This window comes from Rhincodon typus, chromosome 9 (genome assembly GCF_021869965.1).
Source record: "Rhincodon typus isolate 14 chromosome 9, sRhiTyp1.1, whole genome shotgun sequence".
In the NCBI taxonomy this organism is placed as follows: Eukaryota; Metazoa; Chordata; class Chondrichthyes; order Orectolobiformes; family Rhincodontidae; genus Rhincodon; species Rhincodon typus.
Genome location: NC_063340.1, coordinates 75,177,987 through 75,200,386, shown reverse-complemented (window position 1 = coordinate 75,200,386; position 22,400 = coordinate 75,177,987). Strand labels below are relative to the sequence as shown.

The window sequence follows — 22,400 nt, the reverse complement described above, 5'->3', positions numbered from 1 at the left end:
GTTCCACAACATCCATATTTTACTTCTTTCATCTTCCCTATGGACAAAAATGTTCATCCAAGCCACACTCAACTTCAGTACCTTGTTATTGATGCTTGTAAGATAATTATATATCTGACTCCAAATGTGTTATGCAATTTAACCTTGTGTTTCACCAAATACTGACATGCTCAGAGTCTTTAAGCAGCAATTGTACAAAGAAATAATTATAGTTAACCTAGTTCTACCTCAAGTAGTGATATAAACTTCAGTTCTTTTCATTCCTGTCTCTCTACAAATCAGGAAGGGAAGTTGAAGATCTTCATAGGTCTTTTGACTATCTCTCACAATCTAGGTGATTGATTATCATATGAGAATAATTATTGTAAATAAAACCCTTAGAAAAGAGAGGCCCTATACAAAAAGCTAGATAAGTTGTTTTGGTACTTTGCACTGCATCATACTTCACACTGTGGCAACAAAAAGGAAGTCAACTATCCTCCTACTTGACAGAAAATAAACAATCAGCAATTGTGTGCTAATGCAGAAACCCTAAAGCATCCTGGGAATAAATGTGGTTATTTCTAACTTAGATTCATATCTATAAAATTCATGTCAATGAGCCAAAAGAATACAAAAACCTTAATCTTATGAGATTAAACTAAATCTTCATTTTGTACATGAGTGCTGAATAAGGTCTCCTGCACACTGCAGTTGTCACAAGACTTCTGTAACATGCATCGGCTCAATGCCACCTCTGCCCTTTGTCACTTAAGAAAAGTGTATGTCACCTCACTCCCCGAAGACCTTAGACATGCATCTGGTTCAGCCATTCTGCAGAACAAGGATAACTGCTGCATTTAACCATTTCTTCACTTTCCTCTTACACAACAGACTACTTCATCACTAAGATTGAAGCCATGTTCAGCAGCCTCTGCTTTTACCCACTTCTGTTCGTCCGCCAAGTCTAGGTATCGTCTAATTTTCATCTTACCCTAACCCTGAAACTACTTGTCTCCTCTTTAGTTTTTCTTCTATTTCTGCCTCATCCATGAGATCTACTTCCTGCTGTGCAAAACTGGGGAGTACTTGACTTCCTTTTGTGGTTTGCATGATAGCTGATGTTGTAAATAGCTTTGTCTCATCAAGTACTGAACCTGTTTTTCAAAGCCATCAGCATCACCACCTGACTTCTCAAACTCCTACTCATGATCTTTCTGTGGACCAGCCATGTAAATGTCACAGCAAAGAGCAGTTCAGAAGCTAGGTATTCCTGGGTATAGCAGCATGGTTAACATAACATTGCAAAATCTAACCACCACTTGCAAGGAACAAATTGGTATGATCATGAAATACACTTGTCTCAATACACACACCTATAATAACAGCACCATAGTGGACACTGATCAGCACCTTATCCACCAGCCTAAATTTCCTCCCTCTCTTCCACTACCAGCATACTTAGTTGAAATGTCTCCTATCTACAAGGCTAGAAGTTCTGGATTTAATCTGATTTATGGTGGTAATGTTGTGGACCTCAACTAGACAATAATTGAGATGCTACCTTGGTTCTACTAGCTAGAGAGGGCAGGATGTGGTTAGGGCTTTCGTTCCTGGTGTTTGACCAAGCCACCAGAGGTTTCACTCTTCACTCACTCCTGAGTTGATGGCAAGAGTTCAAATTTAAAAGGGAGTTGATATTGCCAACTTAATGAATAGATAGTTTTTTTTAAGTTCATTCATAGAATGTGATTGTTGCTGGCTGGGCTAATATTTATTGTCCATCTTTAATTGCCCTTAGTTTCATTGGCTTAGTCATTTCAGAGTCAACCACATTGCCATGAGCCTAGAGTGGTCTATTTTCTTCCCTAAAGGACGTGAGTGAACCTTTTGAGTATTTATGACAATTGGCAATTGCTCCATGGTCAACATTGGACCAGCTTATAATGCTTCACTTTGTACAACATGGTGTAAGGAGTAGGCCAGCCAAAATACTTAAATTAAGAAATCTCAGGGGCAACTTTTTCACACACACACAGTGGTGTATATGTGGAATGAGCTGCCAGAAATGGTAGAGGCGGGTACAATTACAACATTTAAAAGACATTTGGACGTTTACATGAATAGGAAAGATTTAGAGGGATATGGGCCAAATCAGGCAAATGGGACTAGTTCAATTTAGGAAACCTACTTAGCATGGATGGGTTGGGGCAAAGGGCCTGTTTCCATGCTGTACACCTTTATGACTCTAAAGAATCAATTCTTTTGCTGAAACTCTTTCCAGCAAAGATGCAGAAATTATTAACAAATGGTTTAAAATGTACCCTACAAATATAACTAACTCTCACTAATGGAGAAACAACACACTCATGATCTCTCCAAGCATGCAAAAAAAAAGTTTGCGTACAGAGTATCTGCATACTCTGATATTCTGCAGAGTATCAAACCTTAAATCTTGGCCAAATAAAAGTTAGTCAGAAGAACACTAAAGGATGTATTGTCTCTTTTAAAAGAGTTTGTTGTTTCCAATTACTCATGAAAAAATTTGTGTTGTTAACACAGAATATCTGTGGTGTCTATCGGGTAAGCCTTTATCGTCTATTGTACTTCAACTCCATTTTTTCATTGGTCCCAAAGTTTGAATCTAAGCAGTTAATTCTAGGTCATAGTTGTTTGTACCGATGTCCAAGGATAGTGTGGAATTCTGCCCACATCTTTTTTTTTTCATTGACCTGTGAGATGTGGGTGTTGCTGGCTGAGCCAGCATTTATTGCCTATCCTGAATTACCAATAAGAACGTGGTGTTAATCTGTGTTCTTGAATTACTGCAGTCTATGTGCTGTAGGTATACCCACAATGCGTTAGAGAGGGAAATGTCATTGGAACTGTACTCATCCAGGAAAGTGAGGAATGTTCCATCACACTTTTGACTTGTGCCTTCTAAATGGTGGACAGGCTTTGGAGAGTCAGGTGGAAATTTATTCTTCACAGTATTCCAAGTCTCTGACCTGTTCTTGTAGCCACTGTATTTGTATGATGAGTCCAATTGAGTTTCTGCTCCATGGAAACCCCCCCAGGATGTGGATAGTGAGGGATTAAGTGATGGTAATGCCATTGAATGTCGAGGGGCAGTGGTTAGATTGTCTCTTATTGGAGATGGTCATTGCCTGGCATTTGAGTGGTGTGAATGTGAGTTACCACTTGTCAGCCTAAGTCTAAATCTTGTTCAGGGCTTCTCGCATTTAAACATTAACTGCGTCTGTATCTGAAACTTGTGAATGGTGCTGTGCATTGTGCAATCATCGGTGAACATCCCCATTTCTGACTTTATGATGGAGGGTAGGTCATTGATGAAGCAGCTGAAGGTGACTGGGTCTAGGACAGCACTCTTAGCAGCTCCTGCAAAGATATCCTGGAACTAAGGTGACTGACCTCCAACAACTACAACCATCATCTTGTGTGTCAGATATGACTGCAACCAGTGGAAAGAATGGATAAAATATCTTCAGTGCTGCATTAGCAAGTGCAGATATAGGCTTTTTTTTTAAGTCGTTATGTGTCTCAAACTTATTTTCTCCCTTGATTTGTTCAAGTATTAGAAACTCAATGTTAATTCTAAAGTAACAAATTTTCATTTGTATGGTAATTCAATGTTGTAAAATGTTACAACATGCTTGACTATAGTTAAGCAGGTGGGTAACCTACCATCCCAAAACTCGAATTTATCAGGTACCAGCATGGGTAAGAATATGTAATAACTTCACCCCTGATATTTCTGTAAACTTTCTATAGCAATTTGACAATTGGCCAGATTGTCGTCTTTTTGTCATTTGGACTAAATCAGAAACTTAATGGATTGAATCCATTTTCACTGTGTGTGTTGGTGCTCATTGTAGTCATCCCATTCAATATCAATTTGAGATTTTAAAAATATATTTTCTTTGGCAGTCATTGTCTAGTGGGGTACCTCCGAGATCAGTGCTGGGATCCCAGCTATTCACAATATGTAAATGATTGATTTAGATGAGGGAACTAAATGTAATTTCTCCACATTTATAGACGACACAGACCTGGGTGAGAATGTTAACTGTGAGAAGGATGTAGGGATGCTTCATGTGTGATTTGGACAATTTGAATGAGTAAGCAAATAAATGTGTGATTATTCACTTCGGTAGCAAAAACAGGAAGGCAGATTATTATCTGAATGGTGATAGATTGGAAAAGGGGGGAGTGCAATGAGACCTGGATGTCTTTATACACCAGCCACTGAAAGTAAGAATACTGGTACAGCAGCCGACGACGAAGGCAAATGGTATGTTAGTCTTCATAGTGAGAAGATAAGAGTACAGGAGCAGGGATATCTAGCTGCAGTTGTACAAGGTCTTGGTGAGACCAGACCTAGAGTATTCTGTGCAGATTTCTAATCCTTATTTAATGCAGCATGTTCTGGTTATAAAGGGAGAACAACAGAGGTTTATCAAAGTGATTCCTTGGATGGCAGGACTGACATGAAGAGAGACTGGATTCGTTAGGACTATATTCATTGGAGTTTAGAAGAATGAGGGGGTGTCTCATAGAAACCTATAAAATTCTAACAGGTCTAGAAAGGATGCATTCAAGAAGGATGATCTCAAAAACCGGGGAATCCAGAACTAGGGATTACAATTGAAGGATATAGGGTAGGCTGTTTAGGACTGAGATGAGAAATTTGCTCACCCAAAGATTGGTGTGCCTTTGGAATTTTCTGGCAGAGAGAGCAGGAATTGGATACTGAATTGGATGACCAGCCGCTACCATATTGAATGGGAGCAGGCACAAAGGGTCAAATGACCTGGACTTTTTCTATGTTCTTATCTCATATTTAGAATACTAGAATATAGAATATTTCTTCAAAAATTGATCAACTGTGGGAGTTTTAAAATTAGCAAGAAAAACCATATCTAGTCTTCATGTTAGAGCAAGTTTATATAATGGGCATAATTTAAAATAGAGTGGCTTAATTTTCTGCTCAATCCTCACTATACTTATGGCACTGTTGTTAGAAAGACGGTAGTCTGAAATTGCTCTAGAACATATTGTTTGACACACGTAATAAAAGACAGAGGCAGAAAATCCAGGCCTTGACCACTAGGTGGGTCCATTGGAAAACTCACTGACTTGAGAAATGCAGCTCGCTCTTGTATTTTCATTCATCAGTTCCAAGGAAGAAAAGTACTGCATCTGATATAATAATTTCGCATTACACATGTATAATGAAATGAGGAAGTGTAAAAAATTGGTGAAAAGTTAGTGTAATATAGTGCGGGTGGGAGTAAAAGATAGCCTTGAAGTGGAGCCAGTAAGTTGGGGACACATTAGGAGCAGCCAATTGCTTCTGCCAATAAGAAAATTGGCCGTTGTCTTCCTTTTTTTGCCACTCTTTGTTCCTGCCCTATTTTAGCTATTTGTTTCATATTAATGTTAATTAGTAATTATCATAGCTATTGTCAGATTCTGAAATACTTCATGCTTGCCCATAGATAACTGTTGGATTGAAAGCTGCAGGTGTGGAGAGGTGGCCACATTGTGCATAGTGAGTCACAAGTGCTTTGTACATATTTGTGACTTTCATAACTAGTATTGAAATGATTTGGTGCTTATGCTAAAATAATCCATGGTATAAGAAATACTCTAAAGTGTTATCATGGGATAAATTAATATTTCTGTTGTCTGGCCTTTAACTCAAAGCTGTTATGCATGTATATTGAAATATTTTGTTCATTTTTCCCTACTGTACGAGTAGTTCACTTGTTTTTGCCATTCCATCTTTTTGAAGTTTTTTGTATCTAAACCACCTCAATTTTTAAGAGCAGCAGCACATATTTGTACAGAATGTTTCTCCAAGACAATTCATTCTTTCAGCCCACCCCTAAATTATTGTTCAGATAGTTTTTGCTATTTCTATCACATTTTTAAAGCAGTCTCTGGCAAGGAAAATTTAAATGCTCAAATAAATTCAAAATACTGTGAAAACTGAAAATCTGAAATAAAATCAGAAATTGGTGGAAAAACTAAGCAGGTGGAAAGAGGGTCAGAGCTAACATTGAATGAATGATTTTATTGTCACATGTATTTTACAGTGAGAAAAACAGTAGAATACAGTGAAAAACTTTTCCACTGCTATACATACATTCATATATATGTCATATGCTAATAACCAGGTTAATAATTAAACTTGCAATTTGTTTCTGTATTTCCAGCATCTGGTGTTAATAACACAATGTGGATAATTGAATGAGTGAGGACTGAAGGCCACGATTTCTGAATTTTTCAAGTTTATTTGTGTCACTGCTCTTCTGTTTGGTGATCCACATTAAGAGACTACAGACTTTTAAGAATTTCAAAAATTGTATTGAGGACAGTACAAAGCCACAAAGTTCGCAAGTCTTTCTCTGATGCACCAATGATGTGTTCAGTTATGCTTCCAGCTGTTGTCTGGAATTGGAAAATCAATCTGTTTTGCTTTGACCTTCCATCCTTCTTTCACCTTCACCTGTTCCATCTGACTCTATCCTTCCTTTCCTTAATTTCATTGTTTCTATTTCTGAGAATAGGCTGTCCATCAGTATCCATTCAATAACTCCTGCAGCTAGCTTGACAAAATCTCCGCACACCTGCAAGGATTCCTATCCATTCTCTGTTGCATTTGTTCTGATGATGCCACCTTCCACCAGGCTACTTCCTTTTCACTTATCTGAGAAGTCCCCTCCCAATTATGCGTGACAGGGCCTTCAGCCATGTCTGACCCATCCCTCATACTTTGGCCTTCATCCTGCCGCCTCTTTCCCAGAACAATGTTAGGGTTTCCCTTGTCCTTGCTTTCCACCCCTCTTGTCTCCATATTCAAAGGATCATTCTCTGCCATTTCTGGCAAAGTGCCACAACCCCCTTCATTTGACGACGTTCCACAGGGGCCACTTCCTCTGTGACACCCTGGTCCAGTCTTTCATTGCTCCTAACTCTTCTTGACTTCCCCATGGCACCTTCATATGTAATTGCAGAAGATGTAACGCTTGCCATTCATTTATTCCCTCTCCATTGTTCAAGGTCCCAAACACATCTTTCAGGTGATGCAGTATTTTGCTTGTACATTTTTCAATCTAGTCTATAGCATTCACTGCTCACATTCTGGTCTCTTTTACATTGGCAAGATCAGAGGCAAATTAGGTGCCTGCTTTGCTAAATGCCTCTGCTCCATCTGTAAAAATGATTTTGACCTTCCAGTTGCTTGCCATTCCAATAAACCATCTTGCTGTTATGTTAACATTACTGTCCTGGGCCTGCTTTAACATTCCAATGAATCACGATGCAAGCTCGGGGAGCAATGCATCATTTTCTGCTTACGCTCTTTGCAGCCTTGAGGTCTCGATATTGAATTTCATAACTTTAGAAACTGACTACATTATATCTGTTCTTCATTTTTCTTTTATTCTCTTCTCTTAATGCCATGCCACCATCAAAACCAACCTTCCCCCCCCTCCCCCCGCCACAGCCTGGTCATGTTTACTTAGTAATTAGGACCAATTCTGCCTCTTTCTGATTTTAGTTTTCACCCATTTAACATATTTTTCCCTATTCACCATTAGAAACCCATTTGTCTTTTGCACTGGGCCTCAATCTTTGTCAAAAGTACACTGGAGGTCCCTGATTTACAAACATGCAGTTTACGAACATGATTCCATACAGGGATAATTTTAAAGGTCTGACATAGAAACATTTCCTGTACTTACAAGTGGCTACTTATATTGTCCTGCATTGTGTTCCAACTTGTGTACAAATTGACTTGCGAATGGACTCCAGAATGGAACCAGATTGTAACCTGGGAACTGTCAAAAAGTGCCAATACCTTTCAGTTCTGAGGAAGAGTCGTTACCAGACCCAATGTTAACTCTGTTTCCCTTTCTACAGATGCTGCTGGACCTGAATTTTTCCAGTAATATCTGTGTTTTTTACAGATGTTATTTGAGAAGTTTCTCTTTTCCAGTTTCTAAAATGTCCATCCTTATTTAATTGAGAATTTGCTTATGCTTTTCAGAGAATTCAAAGTTTGTGGGGCCATACCATGTCTCCCATCAACCAATCATCCCAGAACTAAATTAATGTAAAAAGTAATTCAGACTGACAAGTTTTGACAAGGTGCTGCAGTATACTTTGGATATTCCTTAAATCCCCTTTAATGTACCTCTAGTTGGGCAGTTTAGTGAGACTCTGTTTTCAGCAAAATGCTTGGGTATGTTTCTGAATTTTACTAATTAATAGGATAAAGTATCAAATATATGGCATTTGCTTCATGTTAACTGCTGGCTGTGCTTATGAACCAATACATTAATGTATGAATCTCTTGCATGCCCACAATGGGCCAGGGTATTCGTTCACTTTGAGAAATGATGAATGATATGAGCAGCCCTTTTAATGAAGAAAAGTGAATGCTGAGATTGCTTGGAGTGGGAAAGAAATGAAAGCATAGTCAAATTTGTCTGAAGGTAAGAGAGAAGTTGAACATGCAAGCACTTTAAAGACTTATCATTTCTGTTGTCAAGTTTAAGAATAGAATGAGATTATGATATATCTTAAATAATGTTCTTCAGGCTCATACTTTCTTTTAATTCTGCTAAACTGTCTTTTGAAATTTTAGTCCAGTTGCCTTTCATATTTCATGACTGCACAAAACCTCAACGTAACATTGATGCAGACTGTTTAGTTCAAACCAAGTAATCCAAATGAAGGGTAACCATGTCAAGAGCCATTGAATTAGTTGCAGTATGTGGGTGACCCGAGAATTTCTAATTTTTAATCATTTGTTTCAGAGTACCCAGTTGATTCTTAGCTTAAATTTTAATCCATGTTCAGAAGCCCATAAACATAGCTTGTATATTGGTTTTGTAGCCCTCTGGTACTAAAATGTAAATGCCTCTTGTTATTAGCTCAGTGAGTTCTAGAGTTTAAAGCTGACTGAATTAAAGTTGTTGTTTGCAGGGTTATCCTTTTTTGCTTTACAGAAAATCTGTACAATTAATGCATTAAAATCTCTTCTCAACTTTTCCTTCCTATGTGTCCTATTGTGTTTGACTTAGTTATTTGATGTTAAACCCTATGTAATTTTGAAACGTATTTAATTATATTTTCCTGTTTGATAGGCACAAAGGTTTTTCTAAACTTGAAGGGTCACTCAGAGAGCAACTCTGTTTCTCAGTCACAGATAAAGTGTAAGATGTACCCCTTTACAACAGCAGTCAAAATAATGTATCTTCTGTGTTCTATGAAGCCCAGTAATTTGTGTCAGCCTCTGCTAGAGTGACAGGGGATGTAAGCTGACAACAAAAGAGCTACTCTATGTATAGCAAATTGAAATGTCACTGAAAAATCTCCATTACAGGTAGTCAATGCATGGAATCTTGCTTGCACATGTTGTACGGTAGACTTCATAACTTTTCGACTTTAATGGATACAGTGTTCTGTATTAGTAGGATAGTGTTTCAGTTAATGACCATTATTTATTATGCCTCCTAGTAATCTCTCCAATTGGTGTAGGTTTTCAGTGATAAGTGAACATAATTTGTAATCTGGAAAATTTTGGATTCTGGTTTAAAGCATTCATTCATTTTTTAGATCTATATGTATGTAATAAATTATCCATCCACCCTCACTCCAAACTCATTTGTGGTTGCATGAGCCACAGTAATTCCTGGGTTCATCTTTCATCTCACTAAATTTTAAACTACTTCCTCTGAATTATCATGTAGGTTTATTGAGAAAATGGAAAACTGTTTTTCATTATTAATAAATAAATGGCTATAATTTGATTTTGTTATTGTTCTTTTGCTTAAAGGCATTTCATGTACAATGCATAGCGATAGTAAGTTAGAAGTAGCAAAGAAAGTTGCTACTGTAATCTGATTGCAATTTCAGTTTTCATAACCCCAATTGTTATGTACCGTTAATACTGAAGTTTAGCTGAAAATCAGATAGTACATGCTTTTAACCGCAGCTCAAATAAAGACAAGTATATTGTCATTTCATTTCTTAATTTTTTTTTTTGCGAGATAGTTTACCTACTTTGTGAATTGACAAAAAACAAGTACATCAATGGTCAGTATTAAGAAAGTTTATGGATGTAACATGATTGCATTTTTAGATTACAAGTCACGCTGGCTCAGATACAGTTTCAGTTTCTGCTGAAATTCATTTTCATAAATACAAACATTAACATTTCCCATGAATAAAGCATAGTTCTGTAATATTTCTTCACATTAAAAAAAGTTCATTGTATCCAAGAGTAGTAACATTATACAGTATTTTCAATAAAACTGGAAATGGGTTCATTCTGTCTGCCTCCACCTTCATTTTAACCTTCACTAACTGAAAAGACTAGTCAGTTTCCTAGTAAATTAAATAATGTTTAATATGTGAAAAGTTTTAAAATGAGACAGATGTTCCCACGTGCCTAAGGTAATGGGGTCCAAGTACCGACCGTCTACAGCATCCAGAATCAGTGAAGCATTTTCTGTCGTCATTATTTCAATTTTGGCGTGAAGCTGGTTTTGGGCAAAATGATTTTGGAAACAGCATTTAGAGTTGCTGGAAACTAATTTTTGACATAACTTGTGTTTAAAATCCCTTACTGTTTTCCACTGGTTTCCTAGTTTCACTAGGGTTGAGATGAAAGAGCTAGCACAAACTTAAAAGAAAGCTCTACCTTGATTTATTTTTAATATGGTTAAATTTGTCACATGAAGGGTTAACTTCTATTTAGATTATACAGAAGATTGAGCACTTGGGTTAGCAGATACAGTTAACTGCTTTTTTTCTATGCTTTGTCAGTTTGAAATGTCGTGCTCATTTGTACATTTCAGAGAGGTTCATGTGTGCAATATTGGATTGGTTACTCTGTTTTTGGTTGAGGAAGGGATATTAATCAGGGCTGTCTGTTTGAATAATGCAGTGGAATTCTTTGGTGCACCTCGACTAGGTGAGCTTCAGTTTAACTTCATATCTGAAAGCTAGCACTTCTGACCATAAAGCACCCTCTTAGTGATGTACTGGAGTGTCAGCATTGATTATGTGGTGAAGTCAGTGTGTTTCTCTGCTATGAAGATATGTTGATATTTAAAATTGATTTTGTTTTTGAAAAGGGTACGATTCATCCTTTCCACAAAACGCACAGATCTCTTGGTGGAAAGTTTACCCAAGAATTTCTGCTGGTGTCAGCTGATAGGCGGGTAAGTACTATTTAAAAAAAATAACTTATACCTAGTCATTAATGGTTGTGTTGATTTAAAATGTTTATCTCTTCTGTAATTGTATAGGTTACAGGACAAGCTATTGATAATCAAATTTTACTCAAAGTAGAACACATTTTCATTTGTGAAACCCATATCATTAATGAGTAATTTGGAATGAGAGACTATGCTGTAACCTAACTGTCTCAATAACAGCATTTCTGGGAATGTAAACGTTGAACATTGTCTGAGAGTTATTGGTTGTAATGATGACAAAGCAATCAACAGAATCAGAGGTCACAGTCTGAAGATATGGAGAAAACAGTTTAGGACTAAGCTGAGGAGAAATTTCCTCACCCAAACAGTGGTGAACCTGTGGAATTCACAAAATTGCATGATTTCAAGAAGGTTTTGAAAATAGCATTTGGACCTAAAGGGATCAAAGGGTACGAGGATGTAAGGAAACAGTCTCTTGAGTTGGATGATCTTCGTGAATGGTCGAGCAGACTCAAAGGGCTGAATAGCCTACTTCTGCTTCTATTTACTATGTTTCCATGTTAACACTTTTCTCCATTGCCATGTAAAATTGACAGCAACTTATAAATGAAAATATAGAAATTGCTGTCCTTGAATCCTGCACCTCCACCGTTGTTTTTTACAATTTTTTTGTGGGATGTGTATATCGTTGGCAGAAGTAACATATGTTGCTCATCCCTTATTGCCCTTGAAGGTAACGGAAGCTGTAGCCTCCAACTATTATCGTCCTTCTGATGTGGGGATATCCACAATGCTGTTAAGATTTTGACCTAACAGAAGAATGGTGATGGTTTTCTACATTAAAAGGATGTGTGACTTGAAGGGCATCTTGTGGCTTGTAGTCTGTTATACTTGTCCTTCTATATTTTGAAATCCTTGGTGAATTGCTGCCATGAATCATGTGTATAATATATAATGCTCCCACTGTGCATCAGTAGTAGAGGGAGTGAATGTTTAAGGTAGAGATGGAGTGTCAGTCATGCGGGCTGCTTTGTCCTGAATGGTTGGAGCTTCTCCTGTGTGTTTTTTGGAGCTGCACTCACCCAGGCAAGCGGTGGATATTCCATCACACTCCTGGCTTGAGCCCATATGATGGACAGGCTTTGGGGAATCAGGAAGTGAGGTGATCCCTGCATATGATCCAGTAAAGTTTCTGGTTCGTGGTAAGTCCCAACCTTGAACGATACTATTGTGTGGCTCTCAGTAATGGTAATGCTGTTAAATGTCAAAGGGGTTTGAATAAATTCTTTCTTGTTTGATGAAGTTTGTGAGATTCATATAAAGATGTCTTTGTTTTAAAAGAGTTTGAATTTTAAACGAGTGGCATATGGGCATTGGATTATTTTAGTGAAAGCATTTAAGAATTACCTAGGTCAGCCTTTCCAAATTTATGAGTTAAAACCAGTACGCTGTCAGAGAACAGGTGACTGCAATGTTTTGTGAAGGGTTAGCAGAAGTTTGATTATACTGTGATGGTTTACAACAGGAAGAAGCCAAGATGAGAAAGTCTTTAAAAATTTAGTTAGAATGCTTTTAGGTTCAATTTAAAGGGGACCTGACTGAACCAAGTAAAGTCAATCCTAGGAAAGGAGATTCTTCAAAGCAGATAATGGAATGTTACCTCAGTGAAACTGTATGGTTTGTGAAATTTCCAGGCCACGAGTGTTTCGTTAGAACTCTGCAGCAAGTTAAAAGTCTGAAAAGCTTTTGATTATGTATTCCAAGATAGAGACTTCCTGAGAAGAAGCAAACTCAGACTTGGTAGAGAAGGAAAATTTCTTTGGATTTTGATTAATTGCAAAGTGACATTGTTTGGCGATAGTGAGATTTTATTTTGCCTTGCATTTTGAAATCTTTTAATTATGGTATATTTAGCTTGGTTTGTTTTATATTGATTTCTTTTGTATAAAGAGACCGCTTTTATGTTAAATTCAAATCTGCAGCCTTGTCAACTTGTGTTTCAGTAAAAATCACCATGTTAAATAATACTGAAAAAAAATCAAATTAGCCATATCTCATTCTGAGATCTGACTTGTCCAGTGGTAACATCAGCTGGTATCATAACACTTGTTTAGCATGGTCATCGCTGACTTGTGCCTTGTATGTGGTGGGCAGGTTTTGAGAGTCAGGTGTATGACTTGCTACAGAATTTCCAGCCTCTGGCTACAAGAGTACATCAGAATAGTGATCACTGGTTACACTCAGGAAGTTGATTATGGGGGATTCAGCAATGGTAATTCAATTGAATATCATGGGGAGATGGTTAGAATCTCTCTTGTTTGATATAGTCATTTCCTGACATTTTGTATAGTGCTCCTGTTACTTGCTACTTATCAGCCCAAATCTGAATGTTGTCCAAGTCTTGCTGCATGTGGGTATTCAATTCTTCAGTGTCTGAGGAGACTCAAACGGTACAGAATACAATGTACTCATCTACAAATATCCCAAAATCTGACCTGAAGGGAAGGCCATTGACGGACCTGCTGAAAATGATTAAACCTAGTATACTACCCTGAAGAACTCTTGCAATTATACCCTGAGGCTGAGATGATTAGCGTTCAACACCCCACATCCTTTTTCCTTTGTGTGAGCTATAACTGCAACTACTTGAGAGTTTTTCCTTTTATTCTTGTTGAACATGGGCATTGCTGGCTGTGCCAGCATTTGTTGTCTGTCCAAAGTTGCCTTTGAAAAGGTGGTGGTGAGTTTTTGTCTTAAACTGCTGCAATCCATGTGTGTCAGTTGATCCACAATGCTTTTAGGGAGGGAATTCCTGGAACTTGACCCAGCAACATTGACTTCAGTTACCTTCAATTTTACTAGGGCTCCTTAATGCCAAACTCAGTTAAATACAGCCTTGATGTCAAGTACAGTCACTTTAATCTCCTCCTTTGGGTTAATTGTGCTGATTGTATATGCAAAGACTGTTAATAATGTCACTTAGATCATAGAATTCCTATAGAGTGGAAGCAGGTCATTGGCCCATCGATTCCACGCTGACTCTCCAAAGAGCATCCCACCGAGAGACCCCTACCCAGTCCCTGTAACCCTGTATTTTCCATGGCTAACCTACCTAGCCTGCACATCCCTGGGCACTGAAGCAATTTAACATGGCCAATTCATCTATCCTGCACATCTTTAGACTGTGGGAGGAAACCGGAGCACTCGGAGGAAACCCACGCAGACACGGGAAGAATGGTGCAAATTTTTCTAGCCTCAGGTGACTGTCAGTGTATCGAACGTGGCTCCCTGGTACTGTGAGGCAGTAGGGCTAACTATTTTTAATTCCCTATTCTTGCTGTAAATAGTAATAAAAATGTTGACTTGTTTGATCAGGACTAACTGTGTTTTTAACAGTTGTACGATCACATAATTACAAATGAACAATCTTTTCAACCTAAAAAACTAATTTTCCAAATGTAGGTCTCATTCCCTCAGAAGTACATTTAAAACTTGGCTGAATTTTTTTATTGTTCACCTTTTTATATATCTCAGTTTCTCCCTTAATCCCCATATAAAGTCCTGATCTTTTCTTCACTTACTGTGCAGTAATTAACACATTTTTTAAAACGAATTTCACTCCCTGCATTGTTATCTGAGAATTCTTAATTGTAACTGAGTAATTAGCCTATTTCGTCCCTCCACCGCTTAAAGACGGCTCCACATTCAAAGTCATGTCAGAATAGAGGGAATCCACACTCAAAGTCAAATGCTGCTGATTCATTGTTGACTGCAAAATCCAGGTCAATATTTAAGTTCCCAAATTAGACTTTGGGATATTGTTTTTACTGGTTTTGTGTTTTCCATTTAAAACCTTATAATGTTTGAATGTTCCAAATGTTTTAATTGCATTTTTCATCCATGTTAAAAACACTTAATTCCTGAAAGATTGAAGTAGTTTTGCATATATTTGTAGAGCATAGCTGGAGGTTTGGTAGACCATAATTAATAATATTTTCATTTTATAGTAATTCTCTATGTTGCACCAGTAATTATTGAGAGACAGCAAAAAATAGGATTAACCATTTACAATGCTCCAATGCTTTATTTCAGTTTTCAAAAGCTTTCATAAAACTAACTTAATTTATCAAAATTGTATAGGTTTTACCTACTTTTCCCTACAAGCTAACTTAGATTACAAGGTTAAAGAACGACTTTTTAAAAATTCCGTAGGCATGTACAGATGGTGATTTAGAAGGTAGACACAACACCTTGTACAAGTTGTAGACAATCAATGACACTGAAGGCATTTGGCCTATTTTGTCTGTACCAGACCTGCACTTGGGTTGTGGATAATGCCAGCAACAGATGAGCAATGCTGAACTCTGATTTCCCTTCCATTTAGTTGAGAGCACTCTTTACATGCCAGGAGAAGTGTCCCCCGTAGGTGACTGCAGCCCATGAATGAAATGATGACAACCTTCTAGCCACAGGACTTGCCTACTATCCTCAATACTGGATTTGACCTCTTAAACAATCACCTTCTCGGTTCTTCTCCATGGTCATGTTATAATTACCTGCCAGTTCACAATCTGGGATTTCACTCCAGCATCAGAATGTGGACCTTGGAACTTACAGTTCGTCCTCAAGTGTTTCTGAATGATGTGGCTAGAAACAAACCACACCAGCTGTTGGCAGATAGATACGCTTCTTATTGCTTTTGCTGCTATCATCTGTATATTTTACTTGATATTTTTCGGTGCCAGCAGTAGGTGTTGTAAGGCTTCCATTTGACTGAAACTCAAACTGAAAAGCCTCTTTTATATTTTGTCAAACATAATAAATTTCTATTGTTTATTTTCCATTGTTTATGGTCACCGATACAATGCTCAAACTAAACATTCTATTCTTTCCCTATGGATAAATTCCTGCATTCTCATTGCACTTCCACCTGACCGGTTTGAACTAATGAAGTTAGTCAGTGCAGAACCATGGGTATGAATCCACATCCTACCATTTTATATGTTACAGCTGAAGCTGAAGGAGTGCACTGTTGCTGTCGCCCTCTGCTTCATGAGTCACAACTTAAAATGAAAATATTTTTCCCACTGACAAAAAAATGACCAGTTAAATGCTTTATTTATATTGGGTTTTAAACAATACGATCCATCAACCAGATTTCTTAATAAACCAGTAGATGCAATAAGTGGTTATTGTACACAGTCAATCATATCAAGGTACAGATGTTAATCCCTCTAAATATCCCCAAAACACACTCGTGCTCTTCTGGAAAAAAAACAAAAAAACTTATTTCTCTGCAAAGATTGTCTTTTGGAAAAAAAAACTTCGGTCAAAATTTTATTTTTGAAGGAAAAAGGATTAAGAATAGACTATTCCATTGTCTGTCACTCTGATGCTCTGGCGCATGTGGTCAAGTTCTTAACCATGCACTCTTCTCTCCAGAGTCTTTCAGACACACCTTGCTTAGACAATACAACTTGGAAAAATTCCTCAAGTTGTTCTTTCAGAAAATCGTGTTTCATTCTGAACTTGAGAAGAAGGTTCTTTAGAAACAGAATGGATCAGTTGGGCTGCACTTCCTCCCTTCCCCCCACTAATCCACACTCCGAGCCAATCACTGTTCTAAACAGTCCCAGCAAGAGTCTACAGGAAAAAAAAGCAATTATCATCAGTCTTATGATGCCTAAGATGCCTCATCTCAAAATCTACTATGACTTTCCAACAACTGCTTCGAAAGAGACCACTGTAGGTTTTCCCACGAAACTTTTAATCTATTTCTCCAAAATCCTTCAAATCTTAAATCTTTAAAGAAAATATGAAATAGAAAGCATCTTCAGAACACAGTGCTGCAGATCAGTACTTGAATGATCTAATTTCTACCATTTTCTTTTGAAAATTTTCAATCTGCTGCCTTGAATTGTGCTGATTTATTTGAGTAAACAGTGTATTTTAAACTAGGATCATGAGGTGATTTGGATTGTTGCCAATTGCATTCAGCATTGACCAGCACAAATGCGAATTACATTGAGTGACTTATTTTCTTCTCCTCCCCCTTTAACTTCCTCTCCAATTTTCTTAGCTAAATGAAATTCTAGTATGTGCAGATGCAGTTTCATTCAAAACAAATGCTCGTGCTTTCAACTGGTGTACATCTCGCATATACACCTCCATAAGTTGAAACAATCAGAAAATCCATTTCTGCTTGCTTTATTTCAAGTTCATTCTGTGCGTCTGTATCCAGTGAATGCAGTACATACCTCATGCTGGTTGTCTGACAGAATGCTAAATGTGAAATGTTTTGGGCCATCCTTTAATTGAGTTGAACAGCAGATGAGTAACTTTTGTCAAACAAAAATGACAAGGATCAAAATTCATGCAAGGTGATGCACTCTGAATGCTTCAGTGCTGTTAATGCACTTTCTCTATTTCACAGTCTTGGAAGATCTTGCTCTTTGGATTGTTAAACTTGATTTGCACAGGCTTTCTTCTGATGTGGTGCAGCTCTACAAATAGTATGGGTAAGTAAGAACTTGTACATTCCCTAACTTTTGCACTTATTTGAAAAGCAGTCAGTGAAATTTGTCTTAATCTCTTCCAACCTCCCTGTATGAGCTTATTTTTCAACCAAGATGAGGTTTCAACTAATTTCAGCCCAACTTAATAGATCTATCCAAATGCTCCCACGCAAGTGTTGTTGGATAACATTCACCAGAAAAGGTTTTTATTTTCTCCTTTCCTAGCTCAGAGAGGCTTGACCAACTGTAGTAATCTATTGCTACATTTGACTGAACATTGTGACTTAAAACAGACCAAGGATTGAATATGGATTCATGATCTGAATGATGCATTGCGAATATTGAGTCTTTTCTACTCATCTTACTCTAGACTATTAAGATAATAGTCTGAATTGCATTGCTTTCAAGAGCATGTTGAAGGTTTCTGCAACTTGCATAATATGGGAAGAGAAGTAGAGCTGGTTGAAGTACATAAGATTTTCTGAATAATACAAATTGAGGATCTGGGAAGTGCACATCTGAGACAACAGTGCAACATTGATGGGAAGGTCTAATTACAGTGTGATGGATGGGCAGAGCATTTTCTATGGCAACCTGTTATCTGTGCAGACACCAATAGAAGAGTTTAAAAAGATTGAGGAATTTTGAGCGTAAGTTGTGCTTGTAACTACAATAAGCGCAAATTTCTCAATCTTTTAAGCCTGTCCATCAAATCTGCCCACCAAACCAAATGTAGCACGTAAAAGGCCACACGTCAAACTAATATGAGCATCCTATAATTGCTTATTCACAAGTCACTTCATATTGCTTGTAGGTTTTCAGGCATAGCAAGAGTCTATCATTTTTCTGATCTTTTAATTGCAATTTTGGAAAGGGTTTTTAAAAATCCTTCTCCTTTCTGATTTCTATTCTGCGTTATCTGTTCCTTAGAATGCATTTTTATAGCAAAGTATGTTACCTATAAAACTGAGAAACTATTCCAGTTGCAGGTCCTTAATACTGTCTGATGTGTGAATATTGGCTAAATAAATTGAAACATTTGATCTTGAGACGAGAGGAAGACTTGTACTATTCTAAATCTAGCATTTCCTTAAGCCCGAGTTCCTTACATTGATCTATGACACTGCATTCACGTTTTAGGCTTAAGTGTATTCTGATGACATTGGAACGTACTTTACTGTAACTTTGCATAAAAACATGGAGCAACTTCGGATGTATTTTTGACTGAAATGCACATTTGCTGCCAAGGATGCAGATTATGACTGATTTTTAAAATGGTAGCCAAACCCAGATAAACATAGAACAAGGAGGATGGGAAAGAAAGTGCCTTTAGCCTCCTCCAAAAGTTACTCCTGTATTTAAGCATAAATATTTTAAAGCAGATCTCTTTTCCAGTAAGAGAGAACTTTTACTCTGTAGTAGATTAGTAAAGTTACTGACTAAGCATGTTCTTCATTATGCAGGATTTGACTTTTTTTAAAATTGATTTTAATCACAGAGTAAAGAATGTAAATTGCACTGTATCTGAAAAACATGTAGCTTATCATGACTTTTGATAAATTCTGCATAATGAGAAAGAGCGAGTGCCAAATATTATCATTCGTTAGTGATCCAAGTGGCCAAAAGGGAAGTTCAGACTTTATGTTCATACCTGCCATTTATCTGAGATACTGTAGCGCAGTAGTTTTATTACTGGATTAGCAATCTAGAGGCCTGAATGATGAGTGTTCTAATCCCATTTTAGCAGATGGAGTATTCAATTTCAGTCTAATAAGAATAAAACAACCAATAGCAGTAAAAGTGACTATGAAAATCTAGCTATTTCATCAGGATCCTTTTGGAAAGGAAACTTGCTGACCTTGCCCAGTCTAATTACAGCTTCAAAGCCATTGAAGAGCAACCAAACAGGGAAAATAAATATTGATCCTGCCAATGCTAAGAATGATGTTTTTTTTTAAAAATGCATTCTGTAGCATTTTCATATGTAACTTTTATAACAATTTAGATCAATGTTCATCACAGACGAGAATGATGAATGGCAGTTTATATAGCTTATGAAAAGGGAAAATACCCTGTTTGAGTACATTGTGATTCCTGGTAATCATTATTGATAAGTGCAAACAGTCCTTCATCTCTTCTATTACTAATTCTTTTTAATAAGGTACTGTTTAAATATTTTTGCACAACTCAAAACTTGATACAAGAAAGCATTACTATTGCTGGTAGCAATTAGATAAGATTTCTGCAGTTCAGAAGAATTTGGATTTGTCTCTCATAATGTCAACAGAATTGCGCATTTCAGTTTGGTTCCAAGTTATTTCTGATCGTATATTTGCTTTGCAATCTTATGCAATATTGTATTTTAGCTAGAGCCAGGGTGAAGGAGATCTATTTCAAAGTAATCATCTAACCTCTGTTATTGCATGTCACATTTATCATATGTAATGCTTTGGTCACAGATTAGAAATTTGTAAAATAGAATGAATATAATGTGTGCCTTAACTGTGCTTTCCCCCCATCTTCCCAAACCATCACCAAGAGTGACTTAACAGCACGATGTAATTTTTTTTATTTTTCTTAATTGTTGATTTTGGGCTTAAACACTTTTAAAATCCAAGAACTGTGAAAGGAGTTGCTGCACTTTTAAAAGGAACAAGTTATTGGAAATCATTGTGTTTAAACTGTTGCTTTTGCAAGAGGTGGGGAAGGAGGGATGACACGGCATCACAGTCTGTGTGCAGAGTGAGATTCATTCAGTAACAAATTGCTGATATGATTTGTATAGTAGTAATTAGTTGTGGATGCCAGTGGTCATCAGTCCCTCTGGTTCCTGGGCAGCTGAACACCTGGGGTGTGTGAGCAGAGTAGACACAGAGTAGTCAAACTAGAAAAATTGGGATATGTGTCTCTATTTCTCTGCAGTAAAGAAACCAAAACCTGAAGAATGCTGGTTACCTTCTGCCACCAGTTGCTGTGAGCAGTTGCCTTTAACCAGTAACTAAGACGCTTTGTAATTAGTATACCAAACACCCTGTGCTTCCTGCCAAGAAGTGAAGTAATTCAGGAAAGAGATTGGAGAACAGAGGATCTTGGGAAGCAAAAGGAGCATCTTATCAGATCCTGTGGGCTGGTGCTGTTGAACTGTTTCCCAGCATTTTTCTGTCCACCCATGATAACCTTTCTTGTCTGCATGAATGTAGGGTTTAAAAGGGGGTTAGAGTTTCAACTAGTACAGTTATATGCTAATAATTCATGGTTATGTTTACCTGAGGCTTGGACTTATTTATTTGTAATAAATAACATTTGTTAAGCACAAGAATGTGATTATTATTTTTTATTAATCTGAGTCCAGCAGACAGGTAAATTGGGAACTTTAAGTACTTTGATTAAATGATTAACTTTGGCAGCAATCCTGGGAGTAGTGGTGCTCAAGAATCAGTCCACTTTTCAAAGCGGGTCATAACAATAACTACTGACTGAGCTAGTCGAGTGCTAAAGAACGTAATGGCTAGACTGGGTCTGCAGCTGGTGGTGAGGAAACCAGCAAGAGGGGGAAACAGACTTGACATTTTCCACATCCATGATATATCAGTGCACTCAAATTTGTAGATTCCTTCGAGAAAGAATTCTGAAGGGAGCACCTTCTGCTCATTTGTGGTTCACTAAAACAAGTTAGGGAAAGCATAAAAATTAAGGAAAAACATATTAACTGTGCACAGATGAGTGGCAGATCAGATGATTGGTCAGAACATAAAGAACAGGAGAGAATGACTAAAAAATTAATGAAGAGAAAGAAATTAGAATAAGAGAGGAATCTAGCTAGGAATGTCAAAACAGCAAGAGTTTCTCCAGGAATTTAAAAAGGAAAAGAGAAGTAAAGTGTTGGTTCTGTAGAGATTGAGGATGGGAGATAATGGTGGATAATAAGGGAATGGTGGCTGAAATGAACAATTTTTTTGGCTTCTGTTTTCACTGTAAAGGATGCAAGGAGGTGGAAGGGAGAGAGAAACTTGGTGACATTGCAATTAGAGGGAAGAGGCACTCAGCAAACTGGAGCTGTGGGCTAAGACAAACAACTCACCAAGAGCCACCAGCCAACTCGATTTAACAGCCTGCAGATGATCAAGCAATGCTGGCCACACTTGCGAGCATTGGGAGTTGGTGGTGCAGGATGTGGACTGCAGGGACTAGCCTCTTTAGGTAATTGTCAGGATAAATTTCAGAAGTGTCGTTTCAGATTCGCACGTGATTTAAGAGTCCTGGAGGTTCAGGTACGTAATTCTTTGAAATTTGCATCACAGGTAATTAGGGGGGTTAAGCAGGCATTTAGTACACTTGCCTTTGAGCTTAGGAATTGGGATGTCATGATACGGTTGTACAGGACATTGGTGAGACCTCTTCTAGAGTACTGTGTGAAGTTCACACTGTTATGTGAAGATTTTATTAAACCGGAAAGTGTTCAAAAAAGATTTACCGGGACGTTGCTGGGACTGGAGGGTTTGAGATGTATGGATAAGCTGGGATATTTTTTCACTGAAGCGTAGGAGGTTGAGGGATGTTCTTATTAGAGGTTTATAAAATCCTGAGAGGCATAGATAAGGTGAATAGGGTGAGGAGAGTTCAAAACTCGGGGGCATATTTTTAAGATGAG

The 22,400-nt window shown here is 37.5% G+C and overlaps 1 protein-coding gene across 1 annotated transcript in view; it reads left to right on the top strand.

The window, feature by feature from the left end:
• Positions 1-22,251, top strand: part of LOC125484080 (zinc transporter 6-like) — a 53,524-nt gene extending 31,273 nt beyond the window's left edge. Inside the window, exons 3-5 of the mRNA XM_048601356.1 lie at positions 11,151-11,237; positions 17,668-17,752; positions 21,730-22,251. Of these exons, the coding sequence (XP_048457313.1) occupies positions 11,151-11,237; positions 17,668-17,752; positions 21,730-21,857 (300 nt within the window). The 3' untranslated portion in view covers positions 21,858-22,251. The remainder of the gene's footprint in view (positions 1-11,150; positions 11,238-17,667; positions 17,753-21,729) is intronic.
• The last annotated feature ends 149 nt before the right edge of the window (positions 22,252-22,400 follow it).